Source organism: Labrus mixtus, chromosome 21 (genome assembly GCF_963584025.1).
Source record: "Labrus mixtus chromosome 21, fLabMix1.1, whole genome shotgun sequence".
Classification (NCBI taxonomy): Eukaryota; Metazoa; Chordata; class Actinopteri; order Labriformes; family Labridae; genus Labrus; species Labrus mixtus.
In genome coordinates this window covers 22,456,023-22,473,088 of record NC_083632.1, presented here as the reverse complement: position 1 = coordinate 22,473,088, position 17,066 = coordinate 22,456,023, and the positions used below count along the sequence as shown (strand labels likewise).

General features: G+C 41.4%; 1 protein-coding gene across 2 annotated transcripts; it reads left to right on the top strand.

Moving 5' to 3' along the window:
* The first annotated feature begins 345 nt into the window (after nt 1-345).
* LOC132955668 (gap junction delta-3 protein-like) lies at nt 346-2,531 on the top strand. Of its 2 annotated transcripts, none has more exons than XM_061028606.1 (2): nt 346-655; nt 1,333-2,531. In XM_061028606.1, exon 2 carries the CDS (start codon nt 1,466-1,468, stop codon nt 2,327-2,329), a length of 864 nt encoding a protein of 287 aa, XP_060884589.1. In that variant the 5' UTR covers nt 346-655; nt 1,333-1,465; the 3' UTR covers nt 2,330-2,531. The 2 variants fall into 2 exon arrangements, with proteins under 2 accessions (XP_060884589.1, XP_060884590.1); XM_061028607.1 differs by having other exon boundaries at nt 346-741.
* Nucleotides 2,532-17,066: the final 14,535 nt, after the last annotated feature.

Genomic DNA, 17,066 nt, shown 5'->3' with positions numbered 1-17,066 from the left:
GTGTTTCCAGTTTCATGTTTTGCTTCTATTAGGGCTCGTAAAATCTGTAGATGGTTTTGACTCATTTTGGAAGTTTTCTCAGAATATTCATATAATGTGACGGAGTGGGCGGAGCATCAGCAGCACATGTGGAAGAGACACTCTAAGGGTTGTCTGGAGACATAAATGGAGAGGTGAAATTCATTTTTCATAAATATTAACTCAGAATGTTATAGTGGGGCAAGAGTTTTAGTGCCAGCCAGCAGAAGACTTCCAAGGTCAATAAAAGTATGTATTGTAAAGCTTAACTGATTGAGTCACTGGGACAGAGGTTGCTCTATGCATGCTCTCAATGTCCCGTTTGAGCGGGTTAACTGGTGGTACAGGAAGTTCCTTGAAATGCTCATCAAGAGTTTGGTAAACATCTCTCTTGTCTGGGACTCTTGATGGCTGCAGATTAGGACTCCACAGGAACTTCCTGAAACTGGTGCCGCCCTTACAATTATAAGTAACGGCAAACTTCAACCCCAAACCACTCAGACCGACAGAGAGAGGATTATAAACTGGTGTGGACACACTCGGTTTAAATTTTTCTTTGGAAGTACCTGAGAGGGGATAGGGCATTTTTTAAGGCTTTAGGAGAACAGCTCCTGTGCTGTGCACGTCTCTGCATCAGGTAAATGAAATCTCTCAAGCTCAACCTGTTCTGTTGCAACTAGCTTGTTTGAAATGCTGAATCTGAGTGACAAGTTCAACCAGCCGGTCAGTATACTTCCACAAGTAAAAAAGCTTATGACTAGGTGAATCAGTTTTCATGAGTGTCATGCTTTTAAAATAAAGTTAAATGTGTGGAGAATAATTTGCAAGTGGCACATAATATACATGCCTGAATGTATTTCTCAGAATGTTAAAAGTTCTTGGAAAACCTAGAAATGAACCTAGAAATGACTTGGCTTCAAAGCATTTTTTTTCTCCCCATTGTGTAATTCTTCAATTGTTTGTTTTTCTTACAATTCCTTTCATGTAATCTCTTAAATGTTGGTTATATAGGCTACTGTATATTCTCAATTTTTTTGGATGCCTTCTGTTTTAAAAAGTACAGAAACTTTATAAACTGAAGATCTTTAGTCAGATTTTAACCTGAAGCTGCTGCCAGTGAGACAACTTAAATAATACAGTGTAAGAAGATATTACAATATATAAAATAGAATTTAAAAGTATAAAATATAAAAAACCCAAAATGTACTAAAGGTGCAATGTAGGAGCTGTGCAAAGTTTTCCTTTCAACATCTCATGAAGTTGCAAACGTTTTGTTGATGATTTTACAATCCAGTTTTTATTATCTGATTTTAGGTCATTGCACCCTGGACCAGCCTGTGACATGTAGATTGATCTGTCATGAGTTGGAGATCATAAGACACATTTCTAACCAAAGACAGCTCTTGCTCTGAGACGGACAGGTGGATAAACCTCCCAACTTTCAATCATGGGTGAATGGGGCTTCCTCGGGGGGCTCTTTGACAGCCTCCAGGCCCACTCCCCCATGCTTGGACGTTTCTGGCTCTTAATCATGCTTGTTTTTCGGATTTTAATCCTGGGAACTGTAGCCAGCGATCTGTTTGATGACGAGCAAGAAGAGTTTGCCTGCAACACCCTCCAGCCGGGCTGCAAACAGGTGTGCTATGACATGGCTTTCCCCATCTCCCAGTACAGGTTTTGGGTGTTTCACATTGTCCTGATCGCCACGCCGTCTCTAGTGTTCCTCATGTACGCCATGCATCACGACAACAAGAGGAACAACAGGTCTAAAGTCCATCAGAGTGACAGCAGCGACTCCAGAGCAGACCTTCATTTCAGGAGGTTTTACGTCGTCAATGTGGCCTTCAGAATACTGGCCGAAGTTGGGTTTCTAGTAGGGCAGTGGTATCTGTACGGCTTCAAGGTGGAGGCCCAGTTCCCCTGCAACCGCTTCCCCTGCCCCTACACGGTGGACTGCTTCACCTCCCGCCCCGCAGAGAAAACCGTCTTCCTCTGCTTCTACTTCATCGTTGGGGTGATAGCAGCGATTTCCAGCTGTGCAGAGCTCCTCTATGGCTCCATGAAGTGGTTCTGCTCAAACCATCCAGCCCATGACCGGGAGAGCTACTGTGTTTGTGAGAACCAACAAAACTCAAAGCATTGTGAAGCGAGGGCAGTCGAGAAACCACACGGGAAGGCAATGACTGCGAGTTTGCCCAACAGTGTGAGGCTGAAGGCGGGGTCGCTGAGGAGCAGCGCCAGCAGGAAAGTCTCCAGCATCGGACACAAGCCCAGAGGCAAATATGTGAGCACCAAGACCCTTATGGTTTGAGCGCCAAGACCCTCATGGTGTGAGCGCCAAGACCCTCATGGTGTTAGCGAGATTGATTCAAACTTAGTGTAATTAATGACTTTTAACCAAGTCCTCGTTTGTTGTGATTGAGCATTTATTTGAATGAAAGACATTATTTGAAGGGGAAGTGGGATCAGGAAATAGGCAAAGACAAGACAAGAATAAAGGCTTTGATACTGCGGATGTAGTGGTGACATGTTTGGTCTGGTACATCATAACAGTCCACAATCAGTTCAGGAGGGAAAAAGACTTTGGGTTGCACTTGATACGCTAATTGCCTCTTTGTTTCTGAAAGAACTGTTCCACACACTTGAGAAGAGAAAAACAATCCACCTTAAAACAAGGCACTGAAGGAACATGGTAATAATCCAGTGTTTCTGGAAAGTCTTTATTGATAACTTTTTGAGTTTTACTCTGAAATGAGTGAAGCTCTTGACTTCTCTCAGGTCTGTACGGTTAATATGAAGATCTGGCTAGAACCGTTTGGCTTAGCTAAGCACACAGACTGTAAACTGAGGGAAAAGCTAGCATGCTTTATCAAATGCTAAATGAGTCGTCTTAAAAGGACATAGAGATGTTGAAGTTATTTCCCATGTTGAAAACAATATTACGTTAAATAACATTTTATTACTCAAACACTTTTTTTTGGTCGAGAAATTAGACTTTGTTGCGATAGCTAGGCTAGCTAGCTATTTTTCAGCTAAACTGAGCTAATCTGCTGCAGATTTTAGCTTCACATTTAGTCAACCATTACACATTGATGGACATCTTACTTTAAGCAAATCGGGTAAGTCCCTTTACATTACATTTAATTTTTTATTTTAAAGGCTTTATATGCTTTATATTTCACACTTAAATGTAATATAAATCAAGTATATCCTCTGAAAATAACTCTGTGAGTCATGACTGTCTACAATGGGTGTAACACCCGAGTCCCACTGTCTGTGATGTTTTCAGAGTTTTCAGAGTCCTATCTTCACTTTGTTTACATCGCCCGGACGGCCGGCTGACTCCTCCCCTCTCGTATAAAAGTTGTTTAATTGAGGGACTAGAGAAAAGAAGAATAACATACTGTACTCACTGCTTAACTGTGTTTCTAGATCACGCTCATTTCAGGTAAATTTACATGCAGTGTGAAGATACGAGCATAATAAAGATCACTAGCATTAGCATGCTAACACAACAATGCAGCGCAAGTTGTTTTGGTTTCATGCTGGTGCTCAAGGGCGACATCTGCTGGATCAGAAAATCGCATATAAAGCCTTTAAGTCAGTAGCTTAGATTCTATCGAAGATAGTTGGAGGCTGCAGCTTCTTTGTATTTTCAATAAATCTGTCATTTTCATTTTCTACATGAAAAGGTGATTTAGTTTTTACAAAATACCAGAAATGTTTAAAAAAAAAGTTAAAAAAGAAAGTGTTGATTCTCCAAGAACAAGACTCCTAAGTTTTATTCAAACTGAAATATATTTGTTTTATCTGTCGTACAGCAGTAATGAAAGAACATATTTACATTCAATAAGCTGCCATTAGAATAATGTCATTTAAAAAAATCTCAAACTCAAAATGATTCTGCATTAATAAATAGTTATATGATACATGAAAACTAATACATTTATTGTTGTAGCTCTTTTAAAATATAAAATATTTGCAGAATATTAGCATAGATAGAAAGAGCTACTAATATCTAGTTTGTCCCTTCAGTGCCTCCCATTAATAAGTCTGCCTTTATAAAGAGTTCATATGTTGTAACTGAAGCCTTATAAATTACCTCAATGCCTGTAAAACAGTTGCAGAGCATATCGACCAAACTCCACTTATAAAAGCCTCTCTTTTAAAGATTTTATCGACTGTACTATTATCACCAGAAAGACGTTACACTTGCTGAAGCGTTTTTCTCAATTTTGCAACCTTAAAGTTGATCCTGTTATAATCTGATAGTATAACGGATCCTTACAGGCTTTTTAAATGATTACTTATCCATAAAGAAAGTTACTGGTTATAAAGGACAGACCCTCGTTTTGTGAAAATCTGTCATTTTTGAATGAGATCATGTGACCTAAACTGTTTCTCATACCTCTGCACTAAGACTATGTGGCAGCTGGACTGGTTGCTCTGGTTTTGTATCTCTCACACCATCCTGAATGAATGAAAATTATGTGAACTTGTTGACCTTTTGCGAAATAGACGATTTTTGTGTTCACACATTTCACTTTATTTTGCGGTGTACACATGTCACGCGTGATAGATAGTTCTGCCTCAGTGTCGTGCACTGTGAATGAGTTCAAAGTCACAAGTTATGTGATCAGCTTCATTTCCCACAGTTTGTTTGTTTACTTTTTTTTTTGCCACAAATTGTAATCTGTCACACAGCATCTCAAACAAGCTGAGTGGCATTTTTTTGTCCTTGTGTAGGCTGTTGAGCATGAAACTACTTGTTGATTTGTTCGTCCTGAATGAAAAAGATAATTTTTTGTATTAAAACTATTCAACGGGACATGATTTCTCTAAACACCCACAACCCTTCTGAACATGTTTTTTAGGGCCCAGCCTTTAGAAGTTCCTAAACCACCCCCCCCCCCCCCCCCCCCCCCCCCCCCCCCGAGGTTTACTTTAAAATTCAACTGCCAACAAGAAATCGCATGAATTGTTGAAATGTTGGTGTTTGGTGCAAGGGACTCTTATCACACCTGCCTGGTTTCTCCTGCTTCACCTGCAGAACATCGACATTAAAGCTCCCCTTAAACCATCAAATAAGTGTTTCACTGTGAGTCACTGCTCTCTCAGATGTTTGTGACGCTCATCTGCTGAAGAGAAACGTCGTCTTTGATCACATTAAATCTCAGTCTAAGACATTTATATAAGAGGGATTTGTGACATCACAACTTGTCCCAACACAATTTCTTCGACTAACAAATCTTCATGTTCAGGAGTCATTAAAAAAAAACTTGAAATAAAAGTATTTTTGTATCCTCTGCTTTTTGGGGGGGATGGGGGGTGAGGGCTGTTTTCCACTTCCTCAAAGAAGCTAGTATTTTTGTTTTATTGTTTTATATAGGCCTATGTCATATATGTTGTGTAAATCTGTCTGAATCAAATCATGACATCTTATTAAATGTTCTATCAAACCTTCTTTTTAGTAGAACATTTAACATTCAGGAGATGACTATTAGTTTGATAGCCTAAAACTAAATGTGATCATTTGTTTAAGTCCTTTTTAAATGCAAAATTTAAAAGCAACTTTATGATGAGGAATCTGATCTTCCAGCTGTCAGTGAAGCCGACTTTAAGGCCTGCTAAAGACATGAACATACACACAAAGTACATCTAATCTACATCTTACTGTCCAGAATATGCTCCATACATATATTGAGAAAATGAAGGCTTTGATTCAACATCATCATATGAATATAAAAAGCAGCCTCCTCTTTTTTTGTGCACTCTTGTCACCACTAGGTGGCGGAAGTGAAACGGCAAACCTTGTCTTATGAAGCCTTCATCTTCAGTGAGATGACTCTATTTGAAGCCACATTATTTCAATGACAGCAGCCACACTTCTGAGTCAGGAGCAGATTTTCTCTTACTTCTATTTAACCTCAGGTCACACTGACACATTACAAGGCATCTCTCAGCTATTCTACCTTAAAAATGCGTTCAGTTCAACGTCAATTGAACTAAATAGCTCTTTGTTTTTGATTACAGCTCTACTTTCACATCCACATGAGATAAATGTTGTTTGAAGTCTTAGTCATCGATCTATGTGGCTCATCTAAACACAAAGTAATCTGAAGACTCTCCAAAGAAGCTTCATTTTGACTCAAACATCCCTCCTGTACACACACACACACACACACACACACACACACACACACACACACTCACACACACTCCCCTGCTGCTGTTCCCTGGACGCATCATATATGCAGATTGCAAAGCGGTGCAGGCTCTTTGATGTGCACCGAACAGAATTCTAGATGTGTTTTATATAACCACTGGAGAGGGAAGGAAGGCAGAGTCGAAGAGGATTACTGTCAAAACTTTCCTGCTTTCCCTTTTGTCTGCCTGCGTCTCTTACCTTTTCAAGTCTGCCTTGTCAAACTGGAAGAGTGTCTGTTTCTGTCTATCTAAACCTCCTCCCTCTTCAGACTCTGTTTTTTTTTCTGTGCCTCTCCATACTTCACTGTGTCTTCTTCTGAATCCGGGGAGGCCTCACTGCAGGAGTCTGTCTCAAAGAAAATGTAGGTCATCTGTTTTCAGCGACTCCCTTCAACAGCAACACGCAGGAGGAGATGGAAGTGATAACATCCCCCTCATCCTCTCTCCTCCTCTCCTCCTCTTCCTCCATTCTCCCTCCACCTTGAATAAGACACTTAAGGGGCTCCCTGTGCTCTACCTGTGTCCTCACTGCGGCCCCCCCATGGAGGCTCTCTCAGTACACACCTGGCTGACTGACAGCTTCTCTCACATTCTGCCAAGTCATGCAGGGCTCGTCGCTCGATAAGATGCTTTTTTTGTTTTTTCAACGGGAAAACACAGTAAACATCTTTTCCTTCAGTTTTCTTCCTTTGCTCCACACAGTTGTAACAGCTCACTCTGTCGTTGATTTGGTTTGTGTACGGCTCAGTGCCCGGCTCTACACACATCAAGCTGCTTGTTTACGGAGCGTTTGGAGAACTTGTGACCAAATAATGTTCCAAATCTTTTACTGTAGGTACAAATCACTGTTATGACATTTTGAGTACACATTAAAAAATATATATATGAGGGCATTTAAAAAAATAGGTTAACCCCCCTCCCCCCAAATAAGAAATATTAAAAAACAATATTGTTCCGTGCTTTGCATTATGAGTACCTGCTGACTATCAACTGTCAACATCCAAACCCTGCCCTGTTTTTTTCCCTCAATGTGTTTGTATTTTTTTCATGGATTCAGGGGGTTAGATGAATCCAGCGGGGGGCCCAGGGGCAAATCTGAGCTGTGTGCCCTCCGCTGACCTCCCTCTTTTTCCAAAACTTTTTGCATTGCTTACGTTTTTTTTTTTTTTTTACCTTCAAGCAACCATCAGGTGCATACAGCTAACAATACACAGCAGCTATACGGTATATTCTTCATAAAGACCTATAGAAACAAACCAATGATTTTGTTTTACAGTTTTTTCTGCCCTAGCTTTGCACTGTTTCAAATGGTTTAATGTGATGTGCTTGAACACTAATTTATTTAGGAAAATGTACCATAAAGCATAATCAATCTATCATACTCATTGTTAAGAAAAATGGGATAAGGGGAGATGGGATAAGATGCAGGAAGGATTTCTCCTTTGTATTCCTAACGTTCCTGTTGTCCACACTTCCTGTCTGCTGAGGTGGAGGTCGGAGCAGGCCGTGCATGAATGAGGACGGCGGTGGTTGAGGGGACGACACAGTCTGATGGTGGAGGCTGGGCATCGGGGATGTCGGGTGGTAGTAGTAGATCACCAAGGCCTCCTGGGCTTCTAATAATAACACAAGTTCTAAATTCACATCAGTTAAATGCATGGGCCAACTTGTACATTTGTGATGTGAACAATTACGAGTTATTAAAGGCTTTATATGCGATTTTCTGATCCAGCAGATGTCGTTCTTGAGCACCAGCACAATGTTGTGTTAGCATGCTAATGCTAGCGATCTTTATTATGCTCGTATCTTCACACTGCATGTAAATTTACCTGAAATGAGCGTGATCTAGAAACACAGTTAAGCAGTGAGTACAGTATGTTATTCTTCTTTTCTCTAGTCCCTCAATTAAACAACTTTTATACGTGAGGGGAGGAGTCAGCCGGCCGTCCTGACGATGTAAACAAAGTGAAGATAGGACTCTGAAAACTCTGAAAACATCACAGACAGTGGGACTCGGGTGTTACACCCATTGTAGACAGTCATGACTCACAGAGTTATTTTCAGAGGAGATACTTGATTTATATTACATTTAAGTGTGAAAAATCACAAATAAAGGCTTTAACTTAAAAACAGTGCTGCACAAAACTTAACAGCTTAAAACAGCTTTTTATCCAGTTTAAGCTTCCTGTTGTGCAGAAAAGACAAAGTTAGTTAAATGGTGGCCAAATAAAATCAGACATTGCAGGTTTCAGGCCTAAAACATAATAGTTTCATTGTGCTTTAGTTGTGCACACGACAAAAAACACTGAACGAACCAGTTATAACCTGAAGTGGATTGCCACACAGTAGCTACACTGAGGGGGTTTATGGGATACCGAATGGATCATTGTTGTTAATCAAGCTCTGAGAAGGTTAAAAGAGTATATATTTCGTTGTGGTAAAAACACACTCTAAATATGAATATAGCCTACTGCTAACTGTCATTTAGCTTAGCTTAAAAAAAAAGCACAAATTACTTTATCATATCTTATTTTTATATGTGTAGTTAAATTAAGAAACCTGTGTGTGCAGATTGTTTTGCTGGTTTTAATAGCAAAAGGTTAGCTCTTTCTGGTTATTATGCTAATGAGCTAACTGACTGCTGGCCTTATATTTACTGTATGAACATACAAGAGGGATTCATCTGCATATAAGAATAAAAGTCGATTTCATAAATGAAGTTTTGATCTAAGTCCTTACACTTCACTAGAATGCACAGCATGACCTTGTACTAGTGTTTTGTATATTAACAGACGTGTGTCTCTGTGTTGGATATTCAGCCTCAGTGATGTAACCATGACCTTTCTGACCCTGTGTATTGCTGACGGTGCCCTCTGCCTCTCTGTAGCCTGACGCACAGAGCTGGTGACCAACGACAGCTTATATCTCTCTTCTCCATCGAAGCCGCTGGAGCGTACCTCCAACTTTATGACATGACCGAAGAGCTCGTGTCACCGAACATCACACCTCACCACTCTATCTCTTCCACCTTTTCACCCATCTGTATACCCCTCCTCCTTTCTCTTTCCCCCCTCGGGTGCTGGGTGTGAATGCAGCATTTACAAATGAAATATTCTTTTCCCCTTGTATTACCTTTTCTCTTTATCTTTTTTTTCTGCTTGTTTTCCCATGTTTTGAAGGGAGCCCTGATGTGAATGGGGAACCGACATCCTAGCTCTTTCTCTCACCCTTTTAACCCCCCCCCCCCCCCCCCCCCCCGTTCCTGCTATCTCCAGGAAAATATTGTTTATAAGCCTCTGGGCTAGGGGGCGAGAAGTCGTGTTGCGTTTAGTAACCAGACAGTTGCTGATCTGCCTCTCGCTGACACACAAACTCTTACACAACATGATAGTTTCTGGGCTGCTCTTTTAGCCTGTTGCTGCAATGTGCTTAACAGGGGCAAAGCAAATTGTTATGGTTCATTTGTAGCTTTTTGCACATCTGTGTTTAAAGAGCTCCTTAGCAAAATAAGAAGTTAAATTCATAAGAAAAACCAGGTTGCTATATTTCCCCAATGCACTCAATTTTGGGAAAACCTCATTCTGTTCTAATTTATCCTCTTCAATCATATTTTTCCATTTACGATGCCTATTTTTATGGGAAACTAATATTCTCTGTATAATGACTGTACCCACTTATGAAGGAATGGATGGATGGAGCTCTATAACGATGGATAAATTAATAGATGGATGGAGGTAAAGTTGGGAGGTTGAGCTACTCTCCCCTGGTTTCTGTCAAACCTCCATCAGCGCTCACTTGTTTTAGACGTCCTTGTGGTCCTCGTGGGACATTACAGCATGTGTGTGTGTGTGTGTGTGTGTGTGTGTGTGTGTAGGCTCTGTGTGTCCTTGTGAATTTAAACCAGTGTGTGTGTGTAGAGAGAGAGCGAGCTGTCCAGAGTGGTGTGCTCAGCAGTCGTGCTCGGCTGCACACTAACGCGATGTGACAGGGTAGAAATACCAGTACCGACCATGCTCTCTCGCCCACCCACTGTCACACACACACACACACACACGCACACACGCACACACGCACACACGCACACACACACACACACACACACACACACACACACACACACACACACACACCAAATCCACCCGCCACAGCCACCATCACCCCTTCCCTTCCCCACTCCCTTGCCACTCCACAGTGCCCTCATCCCATTGGCTGTCTGCTTCCATCACTCCACATCTTCTGCTCAGAGACAGAACCAGAAGCCCTCCTTGTTCCTCCCCCTACTCCCCTCAGCCCTAAAAAAGTCCTCTCCCCCTTTGTGTTTTAGTTAACCAGTAGTGTACCAGTGAGGGACATGCTATTAAATGGGACATATTATGCAATATCCCATTACGCAACATTACATTTTCATCTGTGCACACACCCAACCTCCCGAGACATGTTCTTCCCCTCTTCTTCTTCTTCTTCTTCTTCTTCTTCTCTGTTCTTTCGATACCTTCCTACTGGTTGGTCGGCTTCTGAAACGATGAACCAAGGTGACATTCGCAGTAGGGGACAAGTCATTTGACATTTGCCGCTGACACAGTTTGAACCCTGACCCCTGTTTCTTTCGCAGCTGGCGGGATACATCTGATAGGACAAGGCCGAATTAAAATACCACATCACCTTCTCATCACCCCCCCCCCCCCCCCCCCCCCCCCCACAAAAAAAAAAAAAAGAGAACACCATCCTTTTACCTTCAGCTAACATATCTGGGGTCAACTTCTCGCAACACCTTGTTCCATATTCAAATCATTAAAGGTTCTCTCGGTTGAATGCTGCTGGATATGAACTTAGATTTTTGCCAGCAGGCAGCTCCACTCAAAGTATTTCAGGTTTCAGTGCCTCGCTCAAGGACATTGTTGCTTACCTCTCCTCCTGTTAACCAAATGTAGACCTCAAAACATTGACTGTGCGTAAAGATGGAAGCCTAAATACCCCCACCCCGCTTATTTGGTGCCACATTTTTCAACAGAGCTTTTTATAGCATAAAATAACTAAGAAAACTAACTAATAAAAAACGTATTAGAAATACCCTTGTCCCTTCTGTCAACATGAAGAAGGTGACCTTTAATGTTGCATGTCAATAAGGGGAGCTCTAAAACTTTTATCTTCACTTTTGGCTCTTTGGATGTCATGTTGTCAGTCTATTCAAGCACACTCTACACAATACACACATACACCTCTGACTTTAAACCTATTCTGTTTTTACACATCAGCATATATCATAATATATATTTAATCAACAAGGTCAAACTTTCACTCTTTCGGGGGATCGATGGACTAGTGCTTCCAAAAGAGGCTGGATCCCTCAGAGCAGGTGACCCTGGTTCGAATCCAACTTGTGGCCACTTTGCTGCATGTAATTGCCCACTCTCTCGCTCTTTGATTTCTGACTCTATCGACTGTCCTAGCTCTGTAATAAAGGCATACCACCCCTCAATCCCCTCTTCTGCATAACAAAGGAGGAGGTCACTTCATGTGGACAGCAACTATTTTTGGCTGTCAAACCTGTAACATTACTAATTGCAACCACGTTGAACTTTGCAGAGCGATTATTCAGAAGTTGCATACTCGAGACACAAGGCATTTTCTTTCTTGTAATGTATGATATACATAACATATTATATATATATATATATATATATATATATATATATATATATAACATCCTCCAAACAATAAGGCGGCTCGCTTGATTCTGCAAATTTATTGTCATATAATTTCCATACAGTGCTGTACCGCACTACTACATTGCACAGAGCAAAATGTGCTTCTTTAAATCACACTAAAGGAATTTGGCCAATTTTCTAGATTTTGTTTTCCAGATAATAAAAATAAACAATATATTATATATTAAAGTTTATTTCCAACAACTTTAGTGTGTAAATCCCTTGCTTTGTGTATCATGTCAAATCACTGCATATTGTAGATCTACAAATTAAAATGTCCCATTCCTCTGAGATCATTATTTGTCAACTAAAATGGCAAAATATAACTTATTTAACCCTAAAGCAGCAAAATGTACTTTCTTATTCACTTACAGGGAGATTATTTTCAAACCAGTTATTCTTTTTTGAAATTTGATGCTAGTACATGTAAAGCCCATTTCTCTGTTTGATTTTGAAGTATTTGTACTTGTTTTTGAACCTTTGAGTTGTACTTTAGTAAACTTCCACCTCTGAGGGTTGGGATGAAATCTGGGAGAGATAAAAGGAGATGAAGGCCAGAGAAGGGACAGCATTACCCCCTCTCTCCGTCTCTTTGACCTTTTATACAGAACGCTCTATATTAAGACTGAACACCCTGTCTATATTTTCTTTCTGCATCACTCTCCCTCTCTCACCTCTCCTCCTTTCTGTTTGCACCCCCCCCCCCCCCCCCACCTCCGCCTTCTCTCCTCCCTGCTCTCCATCCTGTGTTTTTCTTTCTCCTCAGGGAGACGTCTGCATGCAGAAGCATCGTGGATCACTGAGCTTCAAGACACCGGCTCTAAAAATTGCTCCATTTTCCCACCCGGCGTTTTTCTGAAGCGCTGAGAGGGACAGGCTGCTCGATATGATGCTGTAGTTTCACGTCTTGGAATCTGTTCTGTGAGCTGATGGATCAGATTTTGATGCATTATTGATGTAATATGATTTTTCTCGAAGATTATTATTTCATTTTGGGTTTAATAGTTTTAAAGTTGAGCTCTTTCAATCATATGATGTGAATTCCTCTTAACATAAATCATATTTTAATAAAAGAAATCTCAATTGGAATGGATGCAAGAGCTCCTCTTCATCTATCTCCAAAAGTTTCTCAGCAGTTAACAGCCTGCAGGCATCCGTCTTGGATCATCTCTATTCCAGTTGCAGCATAGGCAGGAGAGCCTGATGGAGGCTACATTTTTGGCTTCCTTCCAGTCCAATGGGCATGAAGCAGGCCCCAAAGGCTCAAGGGAATCCCCTTTGTACATCAAACCTCCTCTGCCCTCCATTTACCAATTAGAGAAGAGCATTGCTTAACTGGACATATAAAAGAGCGAATGCAGGCTGAGAGGAAGAAGAATAAATCATGAGTGTATGATGCAGAGAAAGTAAGTGTGTGTGTGTGTGTGTGTGTGTGTGTGTGTGTGTGTGTGCGTGCGTGTATGTGTGTGTGTGTGTGTGTGTGTGTAAACTGTGCAGTGCTAAAAATTATAAAAATGTAACTGTTCTTTCTGCTCCATTGCGTTTGAATCGTCCACCATGCATTCCACACTCAAACGTGTGCTGCAGGATACACATGTCTGTGATAGATGTTTATGAGCTAATGTCAATTTTCTCCTGCGAATTTACTGTCAGTGGATGATAAATGCACTCAATATCGCTGGTTATTCATCTCATATATTCTCCTCAACAGCTCCCGCCAGCTGGGCCATTTCTCATTTCAACCAATAGGTGTCGTCATTGCACAAATAGTCCTGAAGGAGCTGAGGCATGCAGGAGGAGATTAACTTTCCAAAAACTACAGGGGCACAATGTGGTGTAACAGTGTGTTGTTGCCATAGCTGTGTCAAAAAAAAGTGTTGCCAAATCAAAGGAGGTCTTTGTATGTGTGTGTTTTTTGTGCATAGATTTAGGAATAAAGCCACATTTGGTTCAAAGAAAGCATGAACATACAGCAGATGAAAGAAGGGTGACATATGAAGGACACCGTGTGTACACAGTGCCACCTCACCCTTAATGGTTCACCCTTGTGTGAGGGCCTGTGTGTGTGTGTGTGTGTGTGTGTGTGTGTGTGTGTGTGTGTATGTCCATGCGTCCTTGTCCTGGCCATGCTCCTCCTGTAAGCGACCCACATCAATTCATAAGGCCTCTGCCCTTTTCCTGGGGCTGCCTGGGAAATGTGATGTGACATGTGGGATGAGCAAGACAGAGCGAAGGGGGAGGACAGGGGGGGTGGGTAAGGAGAGGGATAAGTGAGGTTGTTGTAGGTGGATTCCAGAGGACGCTTTGATACGCAAGTCTGGTATAGTACACAAAGTCGGACTGAAAAATAAAGACACAGAGAGGATGCACACTGTCAAACCCCTGTGTAATAATTATATAACAGTTGTGCTACAAGATAAGAAGTGCATTGAAGACTGGCTGGCTCTTAACTTCATTAAACAATCTTGATTTAGTGCAGAGGATTATAGCTGGAACTGAAAATTGCTTGGTTGCTATTAAGCACAAAAAAGGAAGTGATCCCATTTCAAGAACTACCCAATTCCACAATTGTGAATGCATTGTTAGCCATTCAAACGGCTATGACTCAGAAACACAATGTCTTTTCAGTCAGACTACACCACAACTAAAATGTGAGATAATTTAAGAGAAACTGAAATAAAAACATTTTGTAAAAGTGTTAAAACTTTGGTAATACTTACTCTTAGTATTATACTTCAACAGGTTATTTTTATTTTGTCTAAAAATCTGCATATAGCCTAAAAAAATGCTCATCCATACATTAGCCCTATTTGCTCTTGTTTTAGGATTAAACCTGTTAGCTTACATATAAACACATAAGCATGTCAGCATTCATTTTTTGCATTCATTATGCTTTTATATCAAATGTTAGCGTGCTATCATGCCAAGCTAAGACAGTAATTTGGTAAACATTTTACCTGCTAGCTTACATACCAAAAGATGGCTTGTCGGCAGTCATTGTGAGAATGTTAGCGATCTTAGGTCTGTCGCTAGGTCGCTACTGCGGGGTCGGCCCTATGTTCCCGCAGCCCTATGTCCAACATTTCTAAGAATTTTCTCCAAATTAGGCCCTATGTTCCCACAGGGTAGGGTTAGGGTAAGTTACCATAACACTAACTGATACAAATTTGTGAAAAAATCTTAGAAATGTGGGAACATAGGGTTTTTGGAACATAGGCACGCTCCCGCTACTGCTGTGAGAAAGTAAAGCATTATATAGCTCCTAGCTTTGTGTCTTGTTTTAATATCAGACTAACTCGCAGTATTGTCAGTTTATATTGGCTTTTTAGAATCTTTGCTAGCGCAGTAACAGAGAGATTTGTGACATTTACTGTGCTAATGCTTGAAGCAGTTTTAGAAAAATGAAAAAAGCTAAACAGACATGTTTATATCTGGAATAAACAAATAAAAAAAAGCAACAGAAATGTAATTCCCCCAGAATGTTCAGCTACTGTAACTTGTGGTTAGCAGGCACTCGTGCCCCGTAATGGGCAGCAGATGAGAAAGAGGGCGAGAGGGGGAATGACAGCAAGAGAGAGAAAATGAGAGAAGGGGAAATCTATTAATGTGACAGCGGCCTCCCATAAAGCCTGAGATCTCTGGGGAAACACTCCAAGTGCTCAATGCAAAAACAAGAAGGATGGACGGGAAGGAAGAGACATAAGAGATGGGACAAGAGAGTGAAATTTAAGGGAGTAGAAGAAGAAAATTGACAACAAAAAGGGAAAGTGTATGTTTGCAAATAGAGTATGATACCCTGTGAGTGGATATTGATATCCCTGCATGTACATGTGCAACCATGGATTTGTATGTACATGTACTCCCCCTCCCCCCTCTATTTCTAGTGCTACCAGGATGAGTGTGCTCCATATGTATGTCAGCTCCGATCACTCAGTGAAACATTGAGGGAAGAGGAAGAGGAAGGGGAATGCGGCAGAGACTCCCATTCACGTCTGCATCAGTCTATGGATGACTGAGCATCTCAGACCTGAGGTGAGAAAAAAAAAAGAGTTACACTGTTTTTAGGGAGGAGGTGATAGATGAGAGTGGAGAGAGGTGTTCTTTAGGGAGGGAGGGATGGATGGATGGAAATAATATTCTTTTATATTTTCAGCTTCTCAAGAGAATTATTGGTTTACTGCTAAAAGTCATTCCTCCCAACCTTACTTTATTTCTTTTTTTTCTTTTCTTCCTCTCCATATTTCTCTTTTTTTCACTCTGCTGTCAGTCTCCCTCTCCACTGCCCCACCCATGTGTACTTTGACACCCAACCCCTGCTTGCCGCGGCAAAGGGCCAGCCCCAGCCTTCAGTGTCCTAGACCCCAGTCATGTGACGCTGACCTGTTATGTTTTACAAGGCTGCAGAGCAGAGAGGGGGTCTCTGAGGAAAAGGGCTGCGTTCACCAGCGGCAGGAAACAAAGCACAGCTTGGAGGCGAGAAGTTTTAGTGTGTGTGTGTGTGTGTGTGTGTGTGTGTGTGTGTGTGTGTGTGTGTGTTGGGTAGAGGGGGGTCAGGAAGCAGTATTTCAAACCGCTGGAACCCCACATATAAAAAAGTTTGACATAAAGAAGCATGGGGTTTTCAAGCTAGGCCGTGTTCAAACGTGCTGCGTCGTTGTCTGAAGGTTTTTGATCAAAGCACATTGGAGTTTTTCCACCTGGCTGACGTTAGATTTTTTTCTTATTGACATGCTTAGATGAGCTCTGGCCTTAATCTCCGCTCTCATTCGTTCTCTCTCTTCCTCTCTCCCAGCATTAAATCTCACAGATCTGAGCCTCCTCTCCCTCGCTCCGACTGTAGTTTACTCCCAAAAGACTTGACCTCCACTATCACACCATAATCTACGGCTGTAGACGCCGACGTATCCTGTTGCCCTCTCACTCTCCCACGCACACATACACTAACATGTACCCAAAAAGAGACTCCATGCTGCAGAGTAAGTACATGAAGGATGACCACAGATACTTACAGGAAAGTATGGACACACACACACACACATCTGTGTCATTCCTGGGAGATTTTAGCCCATTAAATGCGAGCAGCCTGGTCCAGTCTCTTAGATCGCTGCCGTTCCCCCCTCTTTGTTCCCCAAA

Coding starts and splice junctions, on each gene's coding strand:
- LOC132955668 (XM_061028606.1), top strand. CDS start 1,466: ATGGGTGAATGGGGCTTCCTCGGGGGGCTCTTTGACAGCCTCCAGGCC.